Source organism: Lineus longissimus, chromosome 6 (genome assembly GCF_910592395.1).
Source record: "Lineus longissimus chromosome 6, tnLinLong1.2, whole genome shotgun sequence".
NCBI classification, from domain to species: Eukaryota; Metazoa; Nemertea; class Pilidiophora; order Heteronemertea; family Lineidae; genus Lineus; species Lineus longissimus.
In genome coordinates this window covers 18500397-18524854 of record NC_088313.1, presented here as the reverse complement: position 1 = coordinate 18524854, position 24458 = coordinate 18500397, and the positions used below count along the sequence as shown (strand labels likewise).

The following is a 24458-nucleotide window of genomic DNA, read 5'->3' as shown; positions in this document are numbered from 1 at the left end:
GTCCTTTCACCCAGGGGCGCACCCCTCTCGAACAGGCGCACACCCTTCTAACCATTGTTGATTTGTCACGAGGGCCCATTCAGACATCTTGAAGGTCACCAAGCTTTCACCTACAAATTGCAATGATCTGATTGTCATCTCAGCGATCCTCATCATTGACATTGCATCCTGGACACCTGCAAATTGCATCCGAAATCGAAATTTGGCCAAGTTTGTTTCGAGGATTCCAGATATGAAAATGGAGAGTGTGTTGAAGTTTGTCGCTCTTGTTGGGTGTGCAGTTAGTGGCCCCTTGAACAGATTGGGATGCTAATAATAAGCCGCCCAGTGTCATCATTGATCCTAAAGTGGGAACCTGATAATGAATTCCGCTCGAGTTGTTTGACTGAATCAGTGAGAACTGTTAGACTCCCACAATCTGGATGTAGCTCATGGGTCCTTCTCCCATCCAAGAGTGTCGTCTGCGTGTTATCTGGTCCGCGTCAGGCATTTCTCGCTACAGGACAGAATTAACACACGTATGAAGGACAAAATGTATATTGCGGAAGGTCTTTAGAATTAACATTAAAGTCTTGTCCTGTGTTCAACTTTATATAATAACAGGCGATTTCAACAACTAGACAATTACCCTCGGCGACTCGTTACAAGCATTCTGATTCTCATACCTTTGCGTCACCATTATAGAGAAAACATTGCAGATCAAGATGCATTAAAAGGTGTTCCACGTTGGTGTTACCACCAGAGGTATGCCCCCATTTGTTGTGATTTACCCGCACCCCTGCAAACAGATACCTCATTAACTACCCCCCTACCGTCAAACCCTCATTAAATAGTTGACACTGCTCATAAAGGGTTAGTACCACATGCCGCTGCCTACTCTCCACGCAGAACAATACAGTACATTTCCCCATACTAATATACGGCTTATATACCCCTGTTGGAGTGTGCCTACCCCAGGTGCTCTCTGATGCATTAGTTGTACCTGGTATAGAGAGGTCCATTGAATCGGTCCGCTGATTCATTGGGTAGCTGATAACTGGCCAGTAAAGAGGGTGTGTGTTTCGGAGAGTTATCTTGACGCAAGAACATTTTAAAGGATATATCGTTATATTTTCTTGACTGTCACCGCATGTGGATACTGAGAAGGATATTCAAACCGTGGACCTTAGTAACTGTAAGTTTTATACTGTCTTTCTCGACTTTTTCAGTGTTTGCGCTAGTTAATCAGGTATGACTAGCTGTCGCAGTTCGTGGGTTTCTGATGAACTATTATAACCATGTGTCGATTCCCACGAGTTTTTAAAGTGAGAGGCCCGAGTTAAATTCTAAATTCTCACTTTCTGACTAACTCGGGTAACACTTCTCGGTCAATCAGTCATCACACTTGTACCTGGTCACGGGTAACTTTATGGTCCATTGGGACACGACACCACTGGGTCACCATCCACTGGAACCTGATCCCGGCACTGGAACTTGACTGGTTTCACGATGTAGTCTGTATATGCGTATGACCTATCTTTGAATGCTGTTCCCACTTAATATTGGGTGGGGGTCGGTGATGTGGCCCGAGTCATGCAGAATGTTGTCTAAGGATTAAGGGGTGTATCCTTTTATTCCACCCAAGTCGCTAGAGCAACAGGGAGGTTTGGCATATACCGCGAGTCTAAATAAAGTTGGATGATATTTTTCATTTTCAGGGCCTTTTCATCTACCTTTGAAGAGCAAGGTATTTTAAAAGTGGTCTAATATTATTTCTTTCTGACTATAAGTTGGTTGTGGTAAATGACAGGTTTGACTTTGGTCGCAAATTTCACACATTCTTGTTTCCAAATTCATGTCTTTGATGGTTACTGCCTGGTTGTGGTATTTCTACTGGGAAAGTATTTACAGTGGAACCTCCCTTAGCGGACACCTCTCTATCACGGACACTAGTTTTGGTCCCAAATTGGTTGTTTCCATTCAACTTGACTTCTATAATCAGGACACCTCTCTATTAAGGACAGCCGAGGGTGTCCTTAATAGAGAGGTACTTGCAATTGTCATGATTCACATTCTCATGTTTCTAACTTCATGATCATTGTAATTGTATCCAGGTATTATTGTCAAATCATGATTTTCTACTCATTTTCACATTGTCTATCTCTTGTCATTCAAGAAGTAGTCTACTTTCTGGGAAAAGCACTGGAAAAATTAGCTATCCTGCGCTTAGTCAATAGAACAAAGTTGTTGCTATATAGCTGTATGCCACTGGAATTATCAGAATACCCAGAATTACCACTGGGAGCACTTTACCAAAATGAAAAGATGGGGGGGGGGGCAATTGGCCCAGTCCCGTGGAGTGCAGAATACACTACAGGAATACCACTGGGCCCCACTGGGCCCCACTGGAATCCATTGGTTTTCAATTGAATCAAAATCGAGGCTCCTTCCCAAAATACTCGGGTAAAACATGGCAACTATTAGTTGTGATGTAATTAAGTATGAAGTTCAACAACAAATCCTGTCTATCTGATTTGATATTTCTGTCATGGTATTATCTTGCACAGAGCCAGCTGTTGATGTCCCATTGTCACGTATGTATGTAGACTTCCTGCACATCATGTAGTAGTCGTCCATGTGATGAGTTAGACAGAACACACCCACCTGGAGTGACGACAGTGATGCACATTCATAACTGATTAGAATGAGAAAGCAATATGAGTCATTACAACTGATTTTTTTAAACATGTTTGAAAAGCAAAAGGACAGCGTAGAATATAAGAAATATTCTTTTATAACACATTCAGTTGCTTGTCTCGCACATTACTTGTAGGATTGCTGCCATTGGGATATATACCGGCTTCTTTGCGGTATCAGCTGCCCTCATGAATGATTGCTCATGGATTAGTCAATGAATTGTTCTCTCTGTGCAATAACACGTTTTATTGATGCTGAATTTGATTCGGGCTTCATGATGTAGTAATGTCATTTAAAGCAGACCCTCCCTTGGGTCTGTCCTCATTTGTCATTTCACACAGTTTGGGGTGGATGGTCATCAAGCTAAGAACATGAGCTAAGAAGTGTTTCTGATCTACTATTCCACTGTTGATGCTTCTTCTTTGTACAAGTTAAGTGTTGTGCCCAAGATTCGAGCCTTCTATCTAGCCACCACGGAAAATACCTAGCCGAGCTGTAGTTGAAGTCACGGACGACTAAATATGTTACGGACGTTTCTGTTAAAGCCAAGTTATTTGCAAAAACCTTGGTGGTCAAAGATGTTTTGCAAGGAATTGGAAAATGTCACTTCTGCCATCCACACCTATCTGCAGCTGTAACCGCTGTGAGAGGTTTGGCGATATTTTCTCCATTGTCGAAACAATCGACTCACTCTTCGCTGAATCTCACTTGGACGCCATCTTCCCCCAGTGATATTGTCGCCAAGTGTGGTCAGTATTATCAACTTCCATTATCAAGGCCTATGGGGCACTTTATTCCTATTGTCAGATAACTACATGTATTTTGTAGCTATTATCTCTGTCAGGTGGTGATATTCACGCCCTACTAATGCGTCATCCTTTTGACTCAGCCTTCTTGACCAACTTGAAAGAAAAATATTATGTCATCATAAGTGTTCAGGTGTTATCTGGGATGTTTGGTAAGTCATTTTCTCCTGTTTTTAGTGGTCTCCGATATTTGCACAGATCCTGTCTGTGTTTGCACATCTTGAACTTTGGAATAAAAGACGATGATATATCTTTCTATTATCTTGTTTAAAATCGTTACACAATTGTAAGTAGAGCTCCCACTCCCATGATGGAAATTTTACATTATGGTTGGTACCTCTGTTTCCAACACAACAGCATCAAGATGGCATCATTGAATATTTCATGCATCTGGTTTCTCTGTTGGTCCCCTCTGGGACACCAGAAACAGACATCTGGCTGCCCTGGGACGGAGCTTGGGGTCAATCTCAAGTGCATGACCTGTTGAAAACAAAAGGCGGAAGCCCGGATGAAGCCTCACAGACCATAAAAGATTTCCATGCAAACGTTTTGGTCCATGTGAAATATGTCAAAATTCTGCATCCAGGGACCTTTAATGGTACATCCAAAATATCAATGGGTCCGTGTTTTATCTGATATGATTGGCATCGGAGAGATTCGATTGTCCATGTATGACCTCGGGTTGGCAGATAATTTGAGTGCCCCATGCATGGTTGGTCTGGTGCTTTGCTTCGGTGATGACGGGTAAATAATTGATTAATTGTTAAACCTGCTAGCCTCTCCTTTTTAAGCCATTATTAATTAATGCATGTAATTAGCATAATTAGGTACTCTTTGTTGGTTAATGATGGATTAGTTATAAGATCAAAGAAGTTTGGGAAGCAGACCATGACTGCTTGGTTCTGTTGCTCCTTGAAGCTGAAGGATTTACAAACCACCACCTGAGCCTTTCCTACGAGGGTGTGAGTGGGTCATTTATTGTCTTGGTCAATGAAACAGTTTTATCACACTCCAAACACATTACTTATCAATGATTAATCAGTAAATATAGGGATATCTCTCAGCTGCCGTCGGTTTTACGTGCATCAAAAGACACCCATCCCAGTTGAGTCTGTTGGTTCTGTTGAATGTTTGAAAATATGGGAACAGGCGGCACTGTGTTCTGTTGAATGTTATCCTCTCAACCCAGCCAAAGACCATTCTGACATGTCTGATCATTGGCAAAGTTGAGAACACACTCAATGAAAAAGTATAGCTGATGGCTGATGGGGTTCAGACAAACTGTAGTTATAATGTTGCGGGACTCTTTCCTCTGAAACCTTCTGGTAAACACCTCTTTTACATTCTGTGGCATTGTGCAGAGCTAATATTTGATCCCAATCAACCCATTATGTGATACCAGTTAACACCCATTGTGGACTTCAGTTACCTATTTTGTCAAACAATCACTTTTATTTGATTGACTGTAACTATTCTTCAGAACTCTTTGTGAGGAGTTTTATTGGGATTTAGCTCTTACAACTCTGTCCACCTGGTGCATGTTTATATTACACTTTCCTGTTTGACCATTATGTCATGGTCTCGTGTCCATCCACTGAATCCTGTTGGTGTGTGCACATTGTTGGTGCAGAGAGGTTTTTAGAGATTGATAGTAAACCTCATTCGTAACCCGCTGCTGTTTGCAAGGATATCGCACACTTTATTCTTGAAGACCAATAGCATACCCTATTACATGATTATTTTGACCTTGGGATTGATTAACAATAGACAAACAACGGTAACAATCTATCCCAGAGGTTCCCAAATCTTATCAACATAAACCAAAAACTTGTTTGCTGTAAATCACCTATTTCAAACATGATAAACCCAGTTACAGCGGAAGCACATTTTAAAACAAACTCACTGCCCCTGAAATCTTTAATAAACTCTAAGTTAATCTCGCAACCACTTGAATATTGCAAATTTAATTTATCAAAATATCAGGGTTTTTATTATCTGTATGTATTCAATGGACTTGATCAAACTGGGAGGGGAAGATAAGATATGGTGACCATTGCCACTAGGTCATTTTACCATTGTCCGAGGCACCAGAGTGAAAGAATGCATTTTGCTGCTGCTAATGACTTCCCTGGAACTTCATAATTCATGTCAACTTATATATTGAACCCCTCCCTCTGCAAGTCCAGGGTTCTCTCCAGTTGAATCATCCAAAGTCATATTACACTCAGTTATTGTCACCACTGCACACACAACCTGGTGCTCTACCCCTGACAGAGCTAGAAACAGCTGTATGCCACCCTTGCTGAAATTGCCGCCAATTTCCAAAACTTGGTCCCAGTCCAAACACACATTGACAGAAATTAGACAAAACATATGTTCCATGCTCTCATAGTTCATTCTTCTTGATGGTTTCTGGGTCAATTTGAAAAGATATTTGTCTGCCTTCATATTCTGATATGGATGGTGCGTGATGTCTCTGTGTTTCGGTCCATTGATGCGCACTGATGCGACAAGGTGAACATGGTTGATATCTTTTATTTGTTCTTGACATCCCAAAGTCATATCATGGCTTGGTGAACTCTCTGGCACAAAGCAATATTCTGTTTTTGCAGACTGAATATATCTTGAAATGAGATGGTCTGTTGAACCTTAGGAGCAATAAGCTTTACCAGACCATGACCAGACATATATCATGTTCCTAATTCTTGCTTTTTTGTGGTTATGGCTGAGAAATTGATGGCAAAAAGACATTGTCTACTTAAAGCTTGAGCTGGTTGGAACTTACAAACAAAAATCAAGAATACATAGACTTTTCTCTAATGATGAAAACATGAAAATCTCTTGATTCAGAATCCAATCAAAATCCCAGCCCAGCTGACAATGGTCTTTGATGAGTGATCAATCTATGGATTGACCGATTCTGGATCTTTCATCTTTCTGCCTGTTATCCAACTTGACTACGAGCTTGTCTCTGATGTCAAAATACAGCAGCAGTTCAACCCTCTTCTCAAAAATGCATCCACGGGGACAAGCCGAAGTAAAGCGTGGGGATGTTTACTTTCTTTTGTTCATCAATAACGATGGCAGCTCTTAGGAACTCCTTTTTAAACAAGAGGTAACTGAAATACTGGCCCTTGGAGTTTCAAGGAGACAGGCAAGGGGCGTCTGCGGGTTTGCAAGTCGACCCAACTTTTAAAAACATATTAAAAGTGTGTACATATCCACTTCAGGTGCATTGGCCATGTGAAAATATTCAACGTAGATTTTGTCAAGAGGGCTTCCGTGGAATGGCGGTCGTTGGTTTTTGCCTGGGATATTTGAATTGTGCGATTTCCAGGTGGTTTATGTATCAAGAGAGTTTCCTGTGACACTGTTTGTTGGTTTTCTGTGACGTCACCAAGGATTTAAGAAGTGCCGTGCTATAGATACATATGGGAATAGTCTGGTCTTTATACTTGTTTTGGACTCAGGTACTCTTTTCTCCAAGTTTAGGAGCAGCTATTGATTTGGAACTATCAAAATCATGATTCATTAATGATTTGTGAGGGTTGATATCTGCCCGTACGTGTGATTCTTGGGGCTAAGAAGCTGTCCAGTGAGGAGTGACGATCTTCAATCTTCTTCTGGATTAACTCTCACTGAGGCAAAGGTTTGTGATGTATTCATCAAGATTGACACAATGATTGTATTTTGTTTGCAAAGTTTTAGGTGGGATGATTTATTCAAGATCAATACCAATGACTTTATAGTATATGAGATGAGATTGCCTACTGCAAGTCATTTCTGCCTATTGATTATCAATCTCACATCTCATACCTGTTGGTTTCATACACAGATATACCATTCTCTTTATCATATTCATATAGTGCCCACAACTGTTATTGCACATGTTCGGGTTCAGATAGAACCTCAACAGATCTCGAAACTCTATGGTAACTCCACTCAACAATATCAAGAGGAATGAAAAACTTGAGATAAAAAACATGTGAAAGTTTAAATGAAAAGCAAATGCTTGTAAACAGGGGGCGGCAGAAATATATCCGATAGCTGCGAGCCCTCTGAATCAACACTTGATCGCCACAATCTGCATATACAATTATTAGCAAGATTGGCATTTATAATGTTTCTGATATGCAGCATGATATGTTGAGTGCGATTACTTGTAACGTCAATTAGCTGTATAAATACTTGCTGAAAAAACCTGTCCCAGTTGGTGATGATAGAATAAAAGAAGTCTGAAGTTGCTTTGCTTGTCTCTGGTGCATTTCCTCTTCTAATACCAGTGGCGCCTTTCTGGTGGTTTGATAAATTTCATGTTTTTCTTTGTCCATTAGGCAAGTTTAAACCAACCTCATTTAAAGCTTTTAAAGCATTATAGTTGCTGCTATTCTTGTTTCCCAGCTGAGCTATGACTTATGGGATGTTAATGTCGCCATCTTATTCAAGATTTCATGAATTACATTGTAAGGCCCAGACCACTATGCCATGAATCAGTGGAATGATGCTGCGTGTTGGAATTGCCTGCCACAGTTGGCACCTACCATCGACCCACAAGCAATGCACAGAATCACCCCCAGCGAACAGCAAAACCTTTATGAAACCATTCGGTGTCCTACACTCCATTTGCATCAACTTCCTGGAACATGCCATGTACAATTAGTTGCAGCCATAAATGATTGATGTTCAGTTATGATCATATTTACTCAGGTTATCAGATAACAATCAAATGCACTTCTTCAACCTGGAGGGGAGTAGGTGATGGGTTTCTATAGCTTTCTCCAGTGTGGCTTGCACACTACGGGTCAATATGGAAATTGAGGCAGCCTTGAAGCCAGTGGCAGCATCATTACTGAAACCTGATGGCATCCCCTGCTCCCAAGTCTTGCTGACTAAAACTTCCTCGAGTGAAGGTTGGTCTTCATCATCCAGGCCTCATTACCAGCAGTATCAGTCCTTTACTTCGCCCATTGCTTAACAAATTGCACTGTCAGTAATGTGTTTTTGCTTTCCTCTGCTTTCTCCTCTCTTCATTTCCTGATTAGCAGCTATCTGGCTCTCAGATGTTTTTCAAGATAAAAAACCTCCATTTTTATCTTTTCCCTGCGGACCCATGTGTCCCAGACTTATTACCAATGACAGGATGCAGTTTTTCTGCAATTATTACGATGTCATATTCCTTTTTGCCCCATATCCTGTCATGGTTTTCTTCTTCAGCCATCTGAGAAAGAACCATCCTACCTGGGAAAGATCCTTGATTATAGTTTCTTTTTGCAGAACGTTATCTTCAGTTTTATCTGCTGCATGGTGCCACTTCTGGTGCTATCTTAGCAATAGTCTCAACATCCCAACTCCTTGCCCAGGGCTTAGAGTAACCAGCCCAGAGGTACTAAAACCAGTTCACCAATCCTCTTTATCCTTTTATCTTTCCACCAAGTCATTCTACATCACCTTTGGCTAGTTGGAAGTCATTCAGTCTCCATTTGAAATCTTACCATCTTACCATTGGTCTCAAACCTGACACTCGCTGTCGGAAGATATCATTTCTTTTACCAGTCTTTATCTGCTTCATGCAGGAGGTGGTCCTCTCTGACTCATTGCAGTCACCTCTGGTCAAATCTTAGCTCTGATTGATATTTGTTACTAGCTTTTAGCAATTTTTCCCTATATTCTTCTAAAGTTACATGCTTCAGGAGAGGTGGTCCTTCTTGAGTCATTTCTGTATTCTTTGGCACATTCTGTGTTCCTCCTCAGAAGCAAATCCTCTATGTATAGAGCTCAGTAAGTTAGTCTTGTTTATCACTTTGCTTGGACCAACAAGTCAGAATCAAACCCTGCTCATTGGAATGGATACTCTCCCTGCTTATTGGGTGTTGCTGTGGTCTCTCTCTGCCAGCCAGCCAGGGACCACACTTACCCAACCAGTCCACATGCAACACCTCATGTCACCATAATGCAGGATGTATCATTTCCCACTGTGACAATGATACTGTTTTCTTTAACCCATCGGACTACATTATTTTCTTATGCACAGCTATTTGTTTTGCGAATTAGACTTTCAAATTTTCAAAATTTTGCATTCCATTCTTTAGATTGGGAGTTAGAAAAATAACTTCGGGTCAGAATTTTTATGTTTGAGGTTTATCCACAAGGATATTCTGATCAATGAATTGGGGTGTTTCACCTCTGCATAATAGTAGTAGTTGGTATCTTGAAAAGCAAGGTCCTTTCATCAGCTATGGAAAAATGAATCAAATATGGGTCAGTTTGGATGGAAGTTTGCCAATCACCCCAGAGAGGTTGGAAATTGTTGCTGTACATGGTTCTTGTTGATTTTGTGTTTTCGGTTCTGAATTCCTTTGGGAGGCTAACTGTGGTAATGTCAATTTCACTCTCTAAAGGTTCTGTATTGTACTGGATTACAAAGTATTACTGCCACACCTTCTTGCCATAAAGTCCCGATCATTGATTACCATTCTCTGCTGAATTATGTGATTAGTTTGGGAAGGACTTGCTCTTAGTATGTGTAGTGAGAGCACAACCTTGCGCTCATATGATATTTAAACACAGTAATACTTGCTTGTTCTTACAACAAGTTCACTCTATTTTGGGTTTTTGTAGCGTGGGATGCCCTTTTTAACCTTTAAAACTTCAATTCACTATTCATTGAACATGAAGTATCGGTAGTTGATTTTGAGTTGGTTTTTTCTGGGTCAACAAGTCCAGGCCTATGGGATAGACTGAGTTCTCCTGATGTTTTGTGGGAAATTTGTTTCCTAAAAGAACTTTTTTAACATATTCGATCTTTTCATGAGTTCGAACCTTCTTGATATGATATAGATTTCGACCTGAAAATACACTTGATGTGGTGTTATGTACTTGGTTTCTGGTTATTGATAAGCCCAAATGAGCTTACGTTTTACTTTTATTTGTTGGGATAATAATTCAAGCAGACAAGGTGCTAGTTGATTGAGCAGTTTGTTGGATTTGTTTACTGTTACCTTTTAACATGTCTTAATATTTAAAGCATCTTTAGCAGTGATTTTTCTCACACTTAACACTCGAAGTCAGTTTAACAAAGTAGCCTGGCATTGGAATATAACCCTCTTTGTCTTCTCAACTTTCAGAAATGAGGATGGATAACCGCAACATACATGGGCAACGAGCAGCTTTGCAGAAGGATATTTGACAAACTTAGGATTATTCTCCCAGTTTGATCACATCATTAAGATGGCTCTACCAAGGCAGCCCCAGAAAATGCGCTTCTCATTCAAATTGAACTCGTTATGGACGATATGGTTCTGTGCGTTAATCGTCAGCATTGAAGTCTACCTTATCATTCAGACAATCAACAATTACTTGAAGTATAACAACATGATATGGCCGGAAGGAACAAAACCAGACTCTGAATTAAATGTGACAATCGTCTTCGCCGTTTTTTCTCTGCTGTGCCTCCCATTCTTCGTAATGGCGTGTGTGTTCAAAGTTGGTAACTTCGCCAACGATGGCGCTCTGTTGGGGAAGGATCCCATCAAGGAGATATTCAGGAAGAAGCAAGTTCGTGGTCGGGCTTGGAAAGTTTGGCGGAACTTTTGTCCGATTGCACAAACAGTGCATGTTGTCTCAGCATTCTTGCTCTTGCTGCCCAAGCCGCTGTTAGAGGGACGTATTATAAAGAGTGGAGTATTAACCAAAGGTATGTATCATTTTGAGGAAAATAGCCAAATCTGTCTTGAGTTCTTGTTAAGGGAAGCATGTTTTGGTGATTTCAACCATCTCCCTCCCATTCAGATAGTCTGATTTGGGCGTCATGCTGCCGCTGGTCAGTTGGAAGAGCTGTATCAATCTATTTGGACAGCTGCTTATTGAGCGCCTCCCTGACTTCTTCTCACAGAGAGATGGCTGCCATCGCTATCTAACAGAGACAGGTCTTGTCTAGGCGGTATAACTTGGCCGTCCTGGGCCTTATTGCCGCCACAGCTAAACCCTTCAAGTCGTGAAGCACTCTCTCATTTCAAGTATCATCCTCAAGTACCAGATGTTGATGTTTAATAATTTCGCCACCTGCCAGTCATTGTTGAATGTTAAAAGTACCAGTGTTCAGTTAAACGAGTTACAAATTATAATTAGGAAATGGCCACTTTTAAAATGTAAAATGTATCGGATTTTGAAGTGTTTTTTCTTCCTGGACATTATACATATGTATTGTCTGGAAAATCATTGAGCATATGGTGATTCTGATCGATGATCTGTCACCACCATTCTCTTGGTCAAACCACCTCATATTTGTATTTGTCTGAATGATGATGATGATGATGATGATGATGATGATGATGATGATGAAACAGCAAAATATTGATGTTTGATTTTTGAATTAGTTGACATCTGTCGTGTTTAAACTTTCTTGCGGCATGATCCAGGCCTTGCAAATATCAGGTGTCGCCAATTTCGAATGAACCCTGGAAAAATCCCATCATGTTACATGCATGTTACACACAATACATTATACAAAAGAAAGTCCTTGTCCACATCAAAATCCTGATAAATCGACCTTCATGATCTGGTGATGTTATTATTCAATTGCTGTCCATTTTGCAATCTGTTGCCAAGGTTCCATGCTCAGGCTGTTGTGGCCTGAATAGGGGACCTGGTGACATCTGGTCTTATCTTAACAATGGGTGATATGAATAAAGACTAGCAAATGCTTTTATCTAAATCTCCATGTACATTTACACTAGGCCTTTCTGTACAAAACTGAAGTAAAAGCATTTACTGGTCTTTATTCATATCACCCAATGTCCTGTATGTTACATAGATGCTCTATATATAATAGTTCATATATATATATAGTTTGTCCTTTGTCATAACACCAACTGATCCTAGATCTAAAATCTGCAAAACCAGATTGGTGTCTGCAAAGCTTTTCATCCTGATTGCTTCGCAAACATTGAAACTTAGCAAAGACTGCCTCTGGATCACCAGTCAAAAGTCAAGTTGGCTTCATGTTTTTAAACTAAATGGTCATGAATGCATGTGAATGTCGTTGTGACATACGCCCTCGCAACAAGAACATGACAATAAGGACACTTATTACAACACCAGAATATGGGATGTTGTAATGTTTGCCTTTGTCTTTTTCACAGGTAATCGTCGGATCATATCACGTTTTTGTGTTAATGTCAGGGGACACGTGTCATGTGTGGGTTGCTTTGACATTAGAGACATATTATTTCGTTCCTCTGTATCGATCTGCAAGAATTGTTGCATCATTCAGTCCTTTCTCATAGTCTTTATGAATTGTGTATAGTTGTCCATGTCTTAACCCTGGTTGGGACCTGCATCTTCAAAGGCACAAGCGTTGATAAAGGGACTCAAACTACAGGCACATGGAAATCTGGTCATGATAGTCAGTTGGGCTGATTGGGTGATCGGACTGTAAAGTGACTCACTGGATCTTCATAGTGCTCACCCCTCCTGTATTAGGACTTCAATAAACAATAAAAACATCAAAGAAACTCACATTAGTGCATTACAATTGTAAATTTTCAGAAAAACTTATGGTGGCAACTGTAAGAAGACCACCGCCTATATTTGCTCTCTGTCACTGATGTTGTTTAGAAGTAGTAGTAGTATGAACGATGGTATTTACACTAATGAGGTCTATTTGATTTACTTCTGAATCAATGAATTATGATGAATTTGCCTATCAGCTTCACCTGTCATGATCAATGAGTCACATATTTGCCTGACCTGATGAGGTCCTAAGCTGTGGGGTTGGGTCCCCAAGGTAGCATCTGTTGATTTTGGATGAAGTCCAAGACAAAACAGTTTTGGCCGATCTGCTTGTGATAGCTGAATCGAGCTATACATGTAGTTGGTCCACCATCTCACAATTCTTCAGCATTGAAGTTGAACAGGTGAAGACTACAGTTCATTTTGAGGGTACTTTTCATTAAAAATAGTAATTTAGAATACTACAATAGCACACAATGGCAATCTCATTAATTGTGTTCTGGCTCATGCCACATTTTTTAGTCCATTGTACGACAATTTATTACTTTGTGGGGTGCATGATGACAATAGACTTCTGGCAAGGGATCTATATGTATGTCTTGCTTACAACCACCCTGTAATACTATTTATATCCAATTTAACATTACATTGATAAAAAAGTTCTCTCAGAAACATTTCATTGTAATTTCTTTGTAAAGCATGTAAAGAGGAACATCTGGACCCTGACCCTTGATTAACAAAGCGTTAAACCTTACAACTTGATGGAGGACTTATCCCATAGTTTGTACATGGGATTTGTACCTCACAGGATGTTTGATGACAAAGTGTCAAGGGAAAGGTTAACATGTTTATGCCATCCTGACCAGGGGTAAAGATGGGGTGGTACAAGACATGCACCGTGGCAAATTTGATGCATATAAAACTCTGAAATTTGGATGATAGATAAGTCATTTTATGGGTAATACCATGGTGTGGTTAATTTTTAATGTTTTCACAGGAGGCTGAGAGTTCAGTTCGTGTGAAAATTGTCATCAGGAGACTTGACATTAGGTTCAAACAACTTATTTTCGAATTGTATGTGTGCCATTAAGCTGAAATCTAGACTTAATCCATCAAGGGTCCTGTGGATATGTCCAGGCCTATGGGTCCCTATCAAAACTTGTCCCTGGATACCATGCTGCTATATCCTCACCCCTGCTGCTCTTTCTTTTAGAAGCCCTTTTCCAACCTCAAGAGATTTTCACTGTTTACACGAAGGTTTACGACCCATTCACGCCATTGTATAAAAGCCAAAAATAAAAATACAGACTATTTTGCAATATCCCACCGAGTTAAAGTGCTCAGATCGGATAGTTATGCCTGGCCGGTGAATAGTGCTAGAATTAATACACCAAAGCATCAAAGGGTTGCCTAGAAACATGTAGTGTTTGAATGGCATCTCACCTGAAGTTGACAGTAATGGTCAATGTATTTTGACGCAACTGCACAATTGATGTAGGCAGTTTGTGAAAACCTCAAGATTATATCGAGCGGCAACTTTTAACTCGTGTCATTTCGATCTCAATATCCTAACGGGATGTTATTCACCCTAAAGGAAAGCTCTCAAAACCATTGTGGGAAAACTAATAACAGTTCATGAGGCAATTCTTTTGCATCGATTTAGCGGATTTTTCATTTGTCACAGTTTTAGCTTAGTTTATTGAGATTCTTGCCACAAGGATCAGGTCTTGTAATCTCATTTTCTTGTTAATTAAAAAGAGAAGCTTAGGAGTGGCCGATCATTGAAGCTGCATTGATTTTTAACCAATTGTTGAAATAAATTTTAATTAATGGCGGAATAAATGGATTTGTTAGAAGTGTATTAGCAGTAGTTAATTGACTGCCAATATCACCAAGAATGGACTTGGTCTTTTATTAACGACACCAACACATGCTGGTATACACAGATACACTTGGCCTTTATGTGCCTCTCTTTCAGAAAACACTTTACACCAGAATGAACCATGATAATATGTTAAGATACCATCTTCAGATTCAGGGAGAGATTGACTTTATGATTAACACCTGGAAAAGTAATACCATCATTGCCTGCATGGGCCTGTGCTCAGTAGCAGAAACAAATTATTGACCAAAAGCTATAGCCTCGGCCCATATTGAGTTGTCTTGAAGCAGAGCAGTGTAAATACTTTGAGGGTCAAGATGGCAAATGCCCGATGTATAATCCATCTGTAGATAATATGAACCTGCTCTTACTTGGAAGCTTATGTTCAGTTCAATACCACTCCAGAGTTGGTTCATGTTCTCTTGTTGTTCTCCACACCTCTTCACCATCTAATTAGTAGTTGTAACGAGCCTCCCTCTCAACTATACACCAAACAGAAGTCCACCATGTCGAGGATTTACGTAGGTTGATGATCATAAACAAGGCGGATATGAAAACATAACATGTTTATTAGTAGTCACTAAATTACAGCGCCCTCTGGGCATAGACTATTGAACTCGACTCATAATGTATGGTGTCTCATACTACATCCCCCTTTCTCAGCCTTTAAAGAGTCCTATAAAAGTCCAATGAACAACTGAACACTCAACTTAAATTTTAGCTATAGAGATGATTCCTCAAATGTCTCTGAACTAGATTATAACTATTATAACTATATTAACCCAATGTCTCTTATGGAAATACTATGAATTACAACATCCTGACTTCTTTTCATTACAAAGTCTACAGATCAAGTCTGACTGCTGGCTTTGAAATTCTACCAGATCTGGTTGTGACAACTGGTGGTCTCGGAGTGGATTGTCCTGCAGAATTACTAGTATCATTCTGTGATGTTTCTACTGCAACTGTTCCTGATTCACCATTGCTCACAGATGAATGATCTGAAATGTCTGGAGCAACCTGACTGTCCTGATCAGTATTCAAAGACGGTGCCAATTGGCATAAGCTCCGCCTATTTCTCCTAAATGTTCCCTTTGGTGTCGTCACCACATAAGAACGTGGAGTCTCAGCATGTCCTGAGATTGAACCAGTGACCTCCTTATCAGGAATCCACACAGTGTCTCCTATGCCTAGCTGTGGCAGTGATCTGGCTGCGTGATGTTTATCAGCATTCAAAGTCATTTTTCTCCTATACTCCTCCTCCTTTTTCCTCAAGTCACCATAAGACCACTTTGGCTCCAACTTCGAATGATGCTGAGGAAGTGTGTTCCGCAATCTCCTGCCCATTAACAGTTCACTCGGGCTGTACCCATTTTGCAATGGAGTTGAACGGTACGCTAGCAATGCTAATGTGAAGTCCTTTGACTTCTTGATCAAGTTTTTTACCGTTTGTACCGCTCTCTCAGCTTCTCCATTCCCTTGTGGGTATAAAGGGCTGCTCGTCACATGTTCGAATTCAAACTTATTGGCAAAACATCTGAAGTCCTGAGAGTCATACTGAGGTCCGTTATCACTCCTCAGTCTCTCCGGAATTCCATGCCTGGCAAACATGTTTTTCAAGTGTCCAATGACTGCCTGAGATGAGAGACTTGACAGTTTCTCAACCTCTATGTACCTAGAATAATAATCGACTACGATCAGATACTGTTGCTTTTTGTGTTCGGCAAGATCGGTCCCTATGACTTGCCAAGGTCTGCGAGGAAATTCACCCTGAAGGTTAGGCTCGTGCCTATAGCTCCTCACTTTCGCACAGACCGCACAGTTTTTAACAAGGTTCTCCAATTGGGTACTCAATCCCGGCCACCATACGCTATGTTTAGCTCTTTCCCTGCATTTAGTTGTTCCCTGATGGCCTTCATGGATCTTATCAAGTATCTCTAAACGCATACTCATCGGAATGACTATACGAGTCCCTCTCATTAGTAACCCATCTTGCACGGTAAGCTCGCCTGAGATTGGATAGAAGGGCTTTACAGCACCTCTAACGAATGGACGGTCTGGCCATCCATCTCTACAGTACTGCAACAGTTGACGGCAAACCTCGTCCTCTGATTGTTTCTCCTTAATCTGCTGCAGCCGTCTTTCACTGGCTGGCAGATTTTGTGTTATAGCCGAAACGTATGCAGTGACATCTGCATCAAATTTTATGTCTGCCTCAGATCGTTCCCTTTGAAGGGGTGCCCTCGAAAGAGCATCTGCTATGTAGAGTTCCTTTCCCGGCACATGTTTGATTTGGTACGAGTATTTCATAAGTCTCATTTTGAATCTCTGCACTCTGGCTGGCAGCATTTCGAGGCTCTTGCCTCCTCCTAGCAGTGGAACTAAAGGCTTATGATCTGTCTCCAATGAGAATGTTTTCCCTAGCACATAGTCCGAAAATCTCTCGCAAGCCCATGTGGCCGCTAACGCCTCTTTCTCGATTTGTGCATAACGCTTCTCAGTGTCATTTAAAGTCCTTGACGCATATGCTACAGGTCTTTTAACCCCTTTCTCATGAACCTGTAGAATAACTCCTCCTAATCCATAAGAGGAAGCATCCGCTGAGACTATGGTTTCCTTCTCCGGATCGTAATGCGCAAGTAACGGTGGAGATATTAGCTCTGCTTTCAAGCTTGCAAATGCTCCTTTCTGGGGACCTTCCCAGACCCAGCTGTTTTTCTTACTCATAAGACAACGTAAAGGTTCAGTCTTACTCGCTAAGTTCGGTATAAATCTCCCTAGATAGGTTATCATGCCAAGAAATCTCCTGAGTTCTGGCACATTGTTTGGCTCTGGAAAATCCTGTACTGCCTTGATTTTCCTTGGGTCAGGCCTAATGCCTTCACTATCAAGTATGTGTGCTAAATACAACAGTTTCTCCTTAGAGATCTCACACTTCGGTCCATTCAGAGTTACTCCCGATTCCATGAGTCTGTTTAACACTGCGTGTAACCTCCTATCGTGTTCCTGCTGATCCATACCATAGACAAGTATGTCGTCAATTTCAACTAGAACGCCGTCAAGTCCTTCAAGAATTTCCTGCATTCGCTTTTGAAAGAGTTCGGGTCCCGATGAGATTCCATAGGGGAGTCTATTGAAACAGTACCTGCCCCATGGGGTCATGAACGTTGTGAGCTTTCTACTCTCGGGATCCAATGGGATCTGCCAGAACCCAGAATTTGCATCTAGCTTACTAAAGACCTTTGCACCCTTTAACTGTGCCAAAGTATAATCAACAGATGGCATTTGATGCCTTTCACGACAGACACTTTCATTAAGTTTAGTCAGGTCCACACATATTCTTACAGAACCGTTCGATTTTGGTACTACAACCATGCCAGCACACCAATCCGTTGGCTCTCTCACCTCTGAGACAACCCCTATGTTTGCCATCCTTTCGAGTTCCGTCTTGGTCCTTGTTAAAAGTGGAATGGCAATTCGTCTAGCCGCAGAAATAGCATAGGGCTCAGCACCATCTTTTAGCTTTATGGTGTAGTCCCCTTTAAGTTTTCCCAGTCCTGAAAACAACTTTGGGTATTTGGCCTTAATGTTCTTGATATCAGCACACTCACTATCAACTGATTCTACAACAGACACAAGCTTCAATGCACGGATCGCTGGTTGTCCTAGTAATGGATTTTTAAGTCCATCAACGACATAGACTACAGAGTCAACCTTGACATCACGTTTTTGTAGCCTGGTTAGAATGACACCCTTCACCTGAAGTTCATTCCCTCCAGCACCGAATAGCTTCCGGTCTGGCTGGTGTAGCTTCCCTAGCGACACTTTATTCCTAGTGTAAATGCCATACGGGATACAAGAGACTTCCGCTCCAGTGTCTATTTTCCAATTAACCTTGGTGCTTCCAAGTTTAACGGCACTCACCCAGCCATTGTGTAACTTACTGTTAACTGCACCTAGAAATATACCTTCTTCTTGGATTTCACTGACAGTTTTAGAGTTTTTACACATTTTCTGATAATGACCAGTAAATTTGCATTTATGACACTCAGCGTCCTTCGCTGGGCAATTCTGTTTACTATGACTTGGAGTCTTGCCACACCTATGACACTTCCCGTCCTTGTTTTTCCATTGTGATTTAGTTCTCCCACCTGGGTTTCCCTTTCGCTGATGCTGTTTCACCCAACCTGGTTTCTTGTGTCCACCTTTACTACTTGTAGGTTTATCAGAACCACCTACTTTCGCGACTTCCGCGGTGCTGCCTAGCTCAGTGCCCCTTAACACAGTTTGTTGTGCTTTAACGCTTTCACATTGTCTGACCATTGTCATAGCTTTAGTCAATGTCAAGTTAGAGTTGAGCTGCATTTTCTCAGCTAGCTTAGTGTCCTTTATGCCAACAACGATTCTGTCCCGGATCAACTCATCCTTTAAGTTTCCGAATTGACAATGTTCTGCTAAGCTAAACAAATCAGTTATGAACTGATCCACCGACTCAGTCTCTGACTGTCGCCTTTGATTAAACTTAGCTCTCTCGAATATAACATTCCTTTTTGGCAAAAAGTAACTCTCAAGTTTTTCTACGATGACATCATATGACCGCCTATCGTCATCCGTTAATGTTATTGAGTTTAAAATGTCATCAGCTTCGTCGCCCATACAGTAAATCAACGTATTTACTTGGTTTTCCTGTGACTTAGTCGAAAGCCCAGATGCCTCCCTGAACCTATTAAAACGTCGTTTCCATTTCGGCCAGTCATCTGGTTTGAAGTTAAACTTCTCTGGTGGTTGCACCTGATATGGCATTGCAGTTGCCATGGTTATACTTTAGTTCTCGCCTAAGAAACTACTTCAAGTGTGCACGTTCACTAGATTCTCTACTAAGAATCTCCGAACTCCGCCTAGAATTTCGCATGAACCGTACCGGCCTCCGTAGATCTCCTAATCGTTGTGCGAGGTCAACGTCACTTGAAGCACGTGCGCGACGAACGTTCCGATTACGATTTTTTTCCGCCATGTGGCCCATGACCTACTTTCGGCCCGGACTTTTGTCAGCCGTTTACAATCGGAATAGAACCGATTTTGACATACTAATAAGTTCAACCTGTTCTATAAATGTTTTTCTTCATCTCATCCCACTTCTGACACCATGTCGAGGATTTACGTAGGTTGATGATCATAAACAAGGCGGATATGAAAACATAACATGTTTATTAGTAGTCACTAAATTACAGCGCCCTCTGGGCATAGACTATTGAACTCGACTCATAATGTATGGTGTCTCATACTACACGCCACTAATACAATATTCTATTATACCAATTCCAATTCATTTATTGATATTTCAACTAGTACTTCAGCTGGATGAAGAACTTGAGTTCACCAAATGGAAAAATGTTTCATAGCTTTAGTCTAATATGGCAGTTTTATTGATTTTGTGTCGGAATGTCAGGCTTTCCACAATTTGTGTTATTTTGTTTAAAAAAGCAGTAGTATGCAGCTGATACCATAGGTATCCAGGAGGTGCATTTATGTAGATGAAAGAGTACTTTTATGATCTGATTAAAATTTCCATTGGTAAACCCTTGGGTTTGATTACAAAGTTTGAATATAAAGGAAGTGGCCAAGAGTGGAGGCCCAATGCCCCAATACCACACTAGTAAAGCAACAGCAACTTCTTTCTGTGCTTACTACCAGGTATGAAACCTGTTTTGATAATCCTTTGTGGTTCCTGAGGCCCCCATTATGCATGAAATAAATAATTCACAATATTTGGGCAAATGTGGTGTAAGCGGTCACTGTAGCACCTCAGACTGTTCCTGGTGACTGGAGCTCTCATTGAATAATTAACAACTTGTTTCAACAAGGGTAAAGTTTGTAATTGTTGCAGATGTTTTGGACGGATTTGTTTCAAGGAGACCCAAGAGTGGATATTCGTATTGTATCTGGGTTTGATGACGCAGTTCTTTCCTGAACATAAGACCTTACATGTGATATTACGTAAGTAATACGTACGAATTATCAAACTTATGCTTATGTTGTATCTTCTTCATATCTTCCAGGCGCCATCTGGTGGACTGACCTAACTATGATGTTCCCGAATGATCGTATCATCCTAACAAACACCACAACCATCCATCCAGCTGGCACCGGCGCAAGCGAAGGATACGTCTCTCTCCAGTTCATCAATTACGCTACCGCATTATTTATGCTAATGATCCGCTACCCATCCGTCTACTGGTACACAAGCCGCCCGTTTAGCTGCATCTTTTCGTTTCAACTCTTCATGCTACTGTTGCAAAGCCTCATCGCATTCTGTGGATTCAGCGTAGTCTTCAAAGCCCAAGTGAATCGAGACTTGCTGCCAGAAGTTGTATTTACCCTAAACGAGGGTGGTACTGTTGTGTTATTCTTGATCGCCAGTCTTTTGACCTTCGTGCAGAACTTGGCCGTGTTTGAATACGGCTATCACCACTACGTCAAAAATCGGAAAGTATTTCGCCACAGGTTACACCCATCGTTTCAGAAACCTACCAAGAAGAGCCAAACCTGCCAAGGGTATATTCCACACATTTGCGCCATGGGTTTGATGCTTGGCTCGGTCATTTTCAAAGCGGCAATCGTCTATGATGGCGGCATGATCTACCGTTGGTACAACGACAGGCTACTACTGTGGTACATCATTCTAGAAGTATGTTATCTCTTCTTCTGGATCATATTGTGGTTTGCACTTACGGTCAAACAGGAATGGGACTTTAAGTTTAAGTTTCCGTATTGGCATGAAAAGACGAACGTTTTCACAATCCAAAATGGTGGGTTTCGAGATTCATCAAATTTAGATCTGACAGCAAATGAAGAAACTCAGCCACAGAGGTATGAGACTTTCGTTGATGGAAATGAGACTTCGAACCCAACCACATCCGTGACTACTGCTGACGTCATTGTACCTTCTGCTCCAGTCCTCGCACCTGACGTTTGTGCCATTAAAACTATTGACCAAAAAAACATGGTAAAGAGCAACTATGAGAGGGACTCGACAAAGACTGCTACTATTGGTAGTAACCATTTAAAAGGTCCTGCACCTGTAAAAATGCCTGAGATACCTCTCCGTTCCACCAGTCGGTCAACGACTCCAATTTTAAGGGATCATCCTGAGCTGAGCAAAATTTCAAAGAATCGCTCAGGTACACCAGTTAATAACTACCTGGGGCAACGTAGGGGTACACCTTATAATTCTCTTCCTGGAACACCCGCTAACTCTGTACCAACGACCCCAGTGAGTTCTCGTCCAACGACCCCAGTTAATTCCCGGCCAACGACTCCAAAACCAAAGTCCCGCGACCACCCGCTTAATCGCAGCGACCGTAAGAAGCGTAATCGTGTCACGTTTGAGGATTGTGTTCGGAATGGGAATTATTCCGACGACACTGATGAGGAGCCAGCATGCGATGAGGAAGACCTCGGACCAGATTCGTCAAACTGCTCAACGAGTAGCCAAGAAGGAAAACCAGATCCACAACCGGTCGGAATTCTGAAAAAGCCAAATAGGCCTCAATCTCCGAACCCCGCCGACATTGCCAGTGCCTTAGAAGGCATAAAAAACGCAGCAAAACAACTTAAACCTGGACATGGAGTGCCAGAGGGCGCTCTGCAGCCACAAATACGATCAAAATTAAATCGAAGTAACTCTCGTTCTTCAGATGTTTCACTTTGCTCAGATATTGCTTCTCAAAAACTGGGGTCACGAAACTCAGACAATTATGCTGATGGGTCGTTACCAAGGCATTTCCGTTCAGCAACAACCCCAGGAAGTGACTATGCAGATTATTATAGTTTGCAAGACTTTCCTATAGGCGGCATTGGTAGCAATAGTCGTGGTAATCCGAACTATTCTTCAAGCGGAAAGAATTATAATAGTAAATCTCGTGCTCCTGAAGTGGCTAGGCCGCGGACTCCTATAGAGGGTGTGAAACCCCGTGTTATTCTACCGAATCGCCCTCATAGCTCAATGGGGAATTATGACCCAAACCAACCCGACAGCGGGGTGGAATTATCAGACTCTAGCACAGTGACGACGCCATACGGCATAAATAGTCCAAGAGGAGGTCCTTTGGTATTCTTGAACAATACAGACTATTTCACCCCTGGTGGTCCAGGCAGCAATAAGCGAGACTCTGCAAACTATTCAATGACATCATCGTCATCACCGGAATCAACAGGAAGTGACGAAAAAAACAATCCAAATAATCCACGACTTTGTAGTCAGGTGTAGCAGAAATGTGATGTGTATATGCTGCTTAGTTTGTGCGTCAGATCTACTTAACTTAAAGGAGGAATATACTGGTACAAAATGTTTGATTGTGGCCATTGATTACAGACCATCAGTACTTCTCGGACTCCTCCTTTAAAGAATTTCTTAAAGGAAATGTTTGTTAACACTGCTGTTTTGTTTTGTCTCTTTCATGGTATCTCTTGGATGTCTCTTAGATACTTCATCAGATGGCAGTACCATTTCTGTTCTTATGTTTCCCTTGTAAGACGGCTCCTGCCATCTCGAAAGTCCCTGCGGCCCCTGGTCAAGTTTAAAGTATCCATAATGACTGCAGTTGTTGATCCTGCCTTCTTCAATAGGATGTTTCAGATTGAACTTTATTCTGTGTATTTTCACTGCCACTGAATTTCTTAATGCATTTAAATTCTTAACATGAAGATGTTGCAACTAGTTACAGCTATCTCTTGTGTACAGAGACTAGCACTATGTGCTCTTGTATATTTTTATAATAACATACATCTGTGATGCTAGTCTCATTATAACGATTTGGCTGATGGTTCTTTTTAATGGTTTGACATACACAAGTCTATCGAAGTATACTGTAAACTCAGCTGGGAGTTGTTCCAACTAGCTTGGTTACAGCATCAGAAGGCTGCGATTGCCCCTAACTGATTTTACAGTATGTTTTATGCAAGTTTTTTGTTTCTTTCACGTTTTCGTTTTGTTAATTCGGGTGTTTGAATATCCTATACAATGATATGTTGATTTAGTGTAAAAATGAGAGAAAAGATTAAAGCTAAAGGTGATGTTCAGCATCGCATTACTCCCTCCAACAGCATGCTGGATGTGCACAATAATGGGACGACTTTTTTTTCATAACGCCCAATCTCTGTTATCTCAGTGATTTAGCCTGCATGTGTAATTGTCCCTTTAAACATTTTGATATTTAGTGCTGACATCTGGTGTAAAAGGAATGCTCTACATATTGCGTCCTTGCACTGTGTTTGCCTTCGCAAGTGTTTGAAAAGAAAATAATGATGCAAAGCATGCTGTATAATAAAATGTGATTAATTTGATGTACTTAATGAAAGGTAAATAAGACTTTGTATATTTAGTATAAATTACTACCTTGTATAAAAAGTACAAGAATGTATCTTGTTTGGTCCTAAAGGCCTGCTCCTTTTGTTTAAAAACCTATGGGATCACACTCTGCTGTATTCAAATGTTGTTAATTATCGTCAGATGGGGTTAAAACTGGTTGGAGTTGATTGTGCATATAATTAGTCCTCATTAGCTCACCTCTTAGCAGAGGTGA

At 41.1% G+C, this 24458-nt stretch overlaps 1 protein-coding gene across 2 annotated transcripts; it reads left to right on the top strand.

Moving 5' to 3' along the window:
- The first annotated feature begins 1035 nt into the window (after positions 1-1035).
- On the top strand, positions 1036-24437 carry LOC135489111 (uncharacterized). Of its 2 annotated transcripts, XM_064774294.1 has the most exons (4): positions 1036-1174; positions 1698-1726; positions 10607-11175; positions 20934-24437. In XM_064774294.1, the coding sequence occupies exons 3-4, from the start codon at positions 10710-10712 to the stop codon at positions 23141-23143; spliced, it is 2676 nt and encodes an 891-aa protein (XP_064630364.1). In that variant the 5' UTR covers positions 1036-1174; positions 1698-1726; positions 10607-10709; the 3' UTR covers positions 23144-24437. The 2 variants fall into 2 exon arrangements, with proteins under 2 accessions (XP_064630364.1, XP_064630365.1); XM_064774295.1 differs by lacking the exon at positions 1698-1726.
- The last annotated feature ends 21 nt before the right edge of the window (positions 24438-24458 follow it).

Coding starts and splice junctions, on each gene's coding strand:
- LOC135489111 (XM_064774295.1), top strand. CDS start 10,710: ATGGCTCTACCAAGGCAGCCCCAGAAAATGCGCTTCTCATTCAAATTG. Junction 11,176..20,933: donor GAGTGGAGTATTAACCAAAG/GTATGTATCATT, acceptor CATATCTTCCAG/GCGCCATCTGGTGGACTGAC.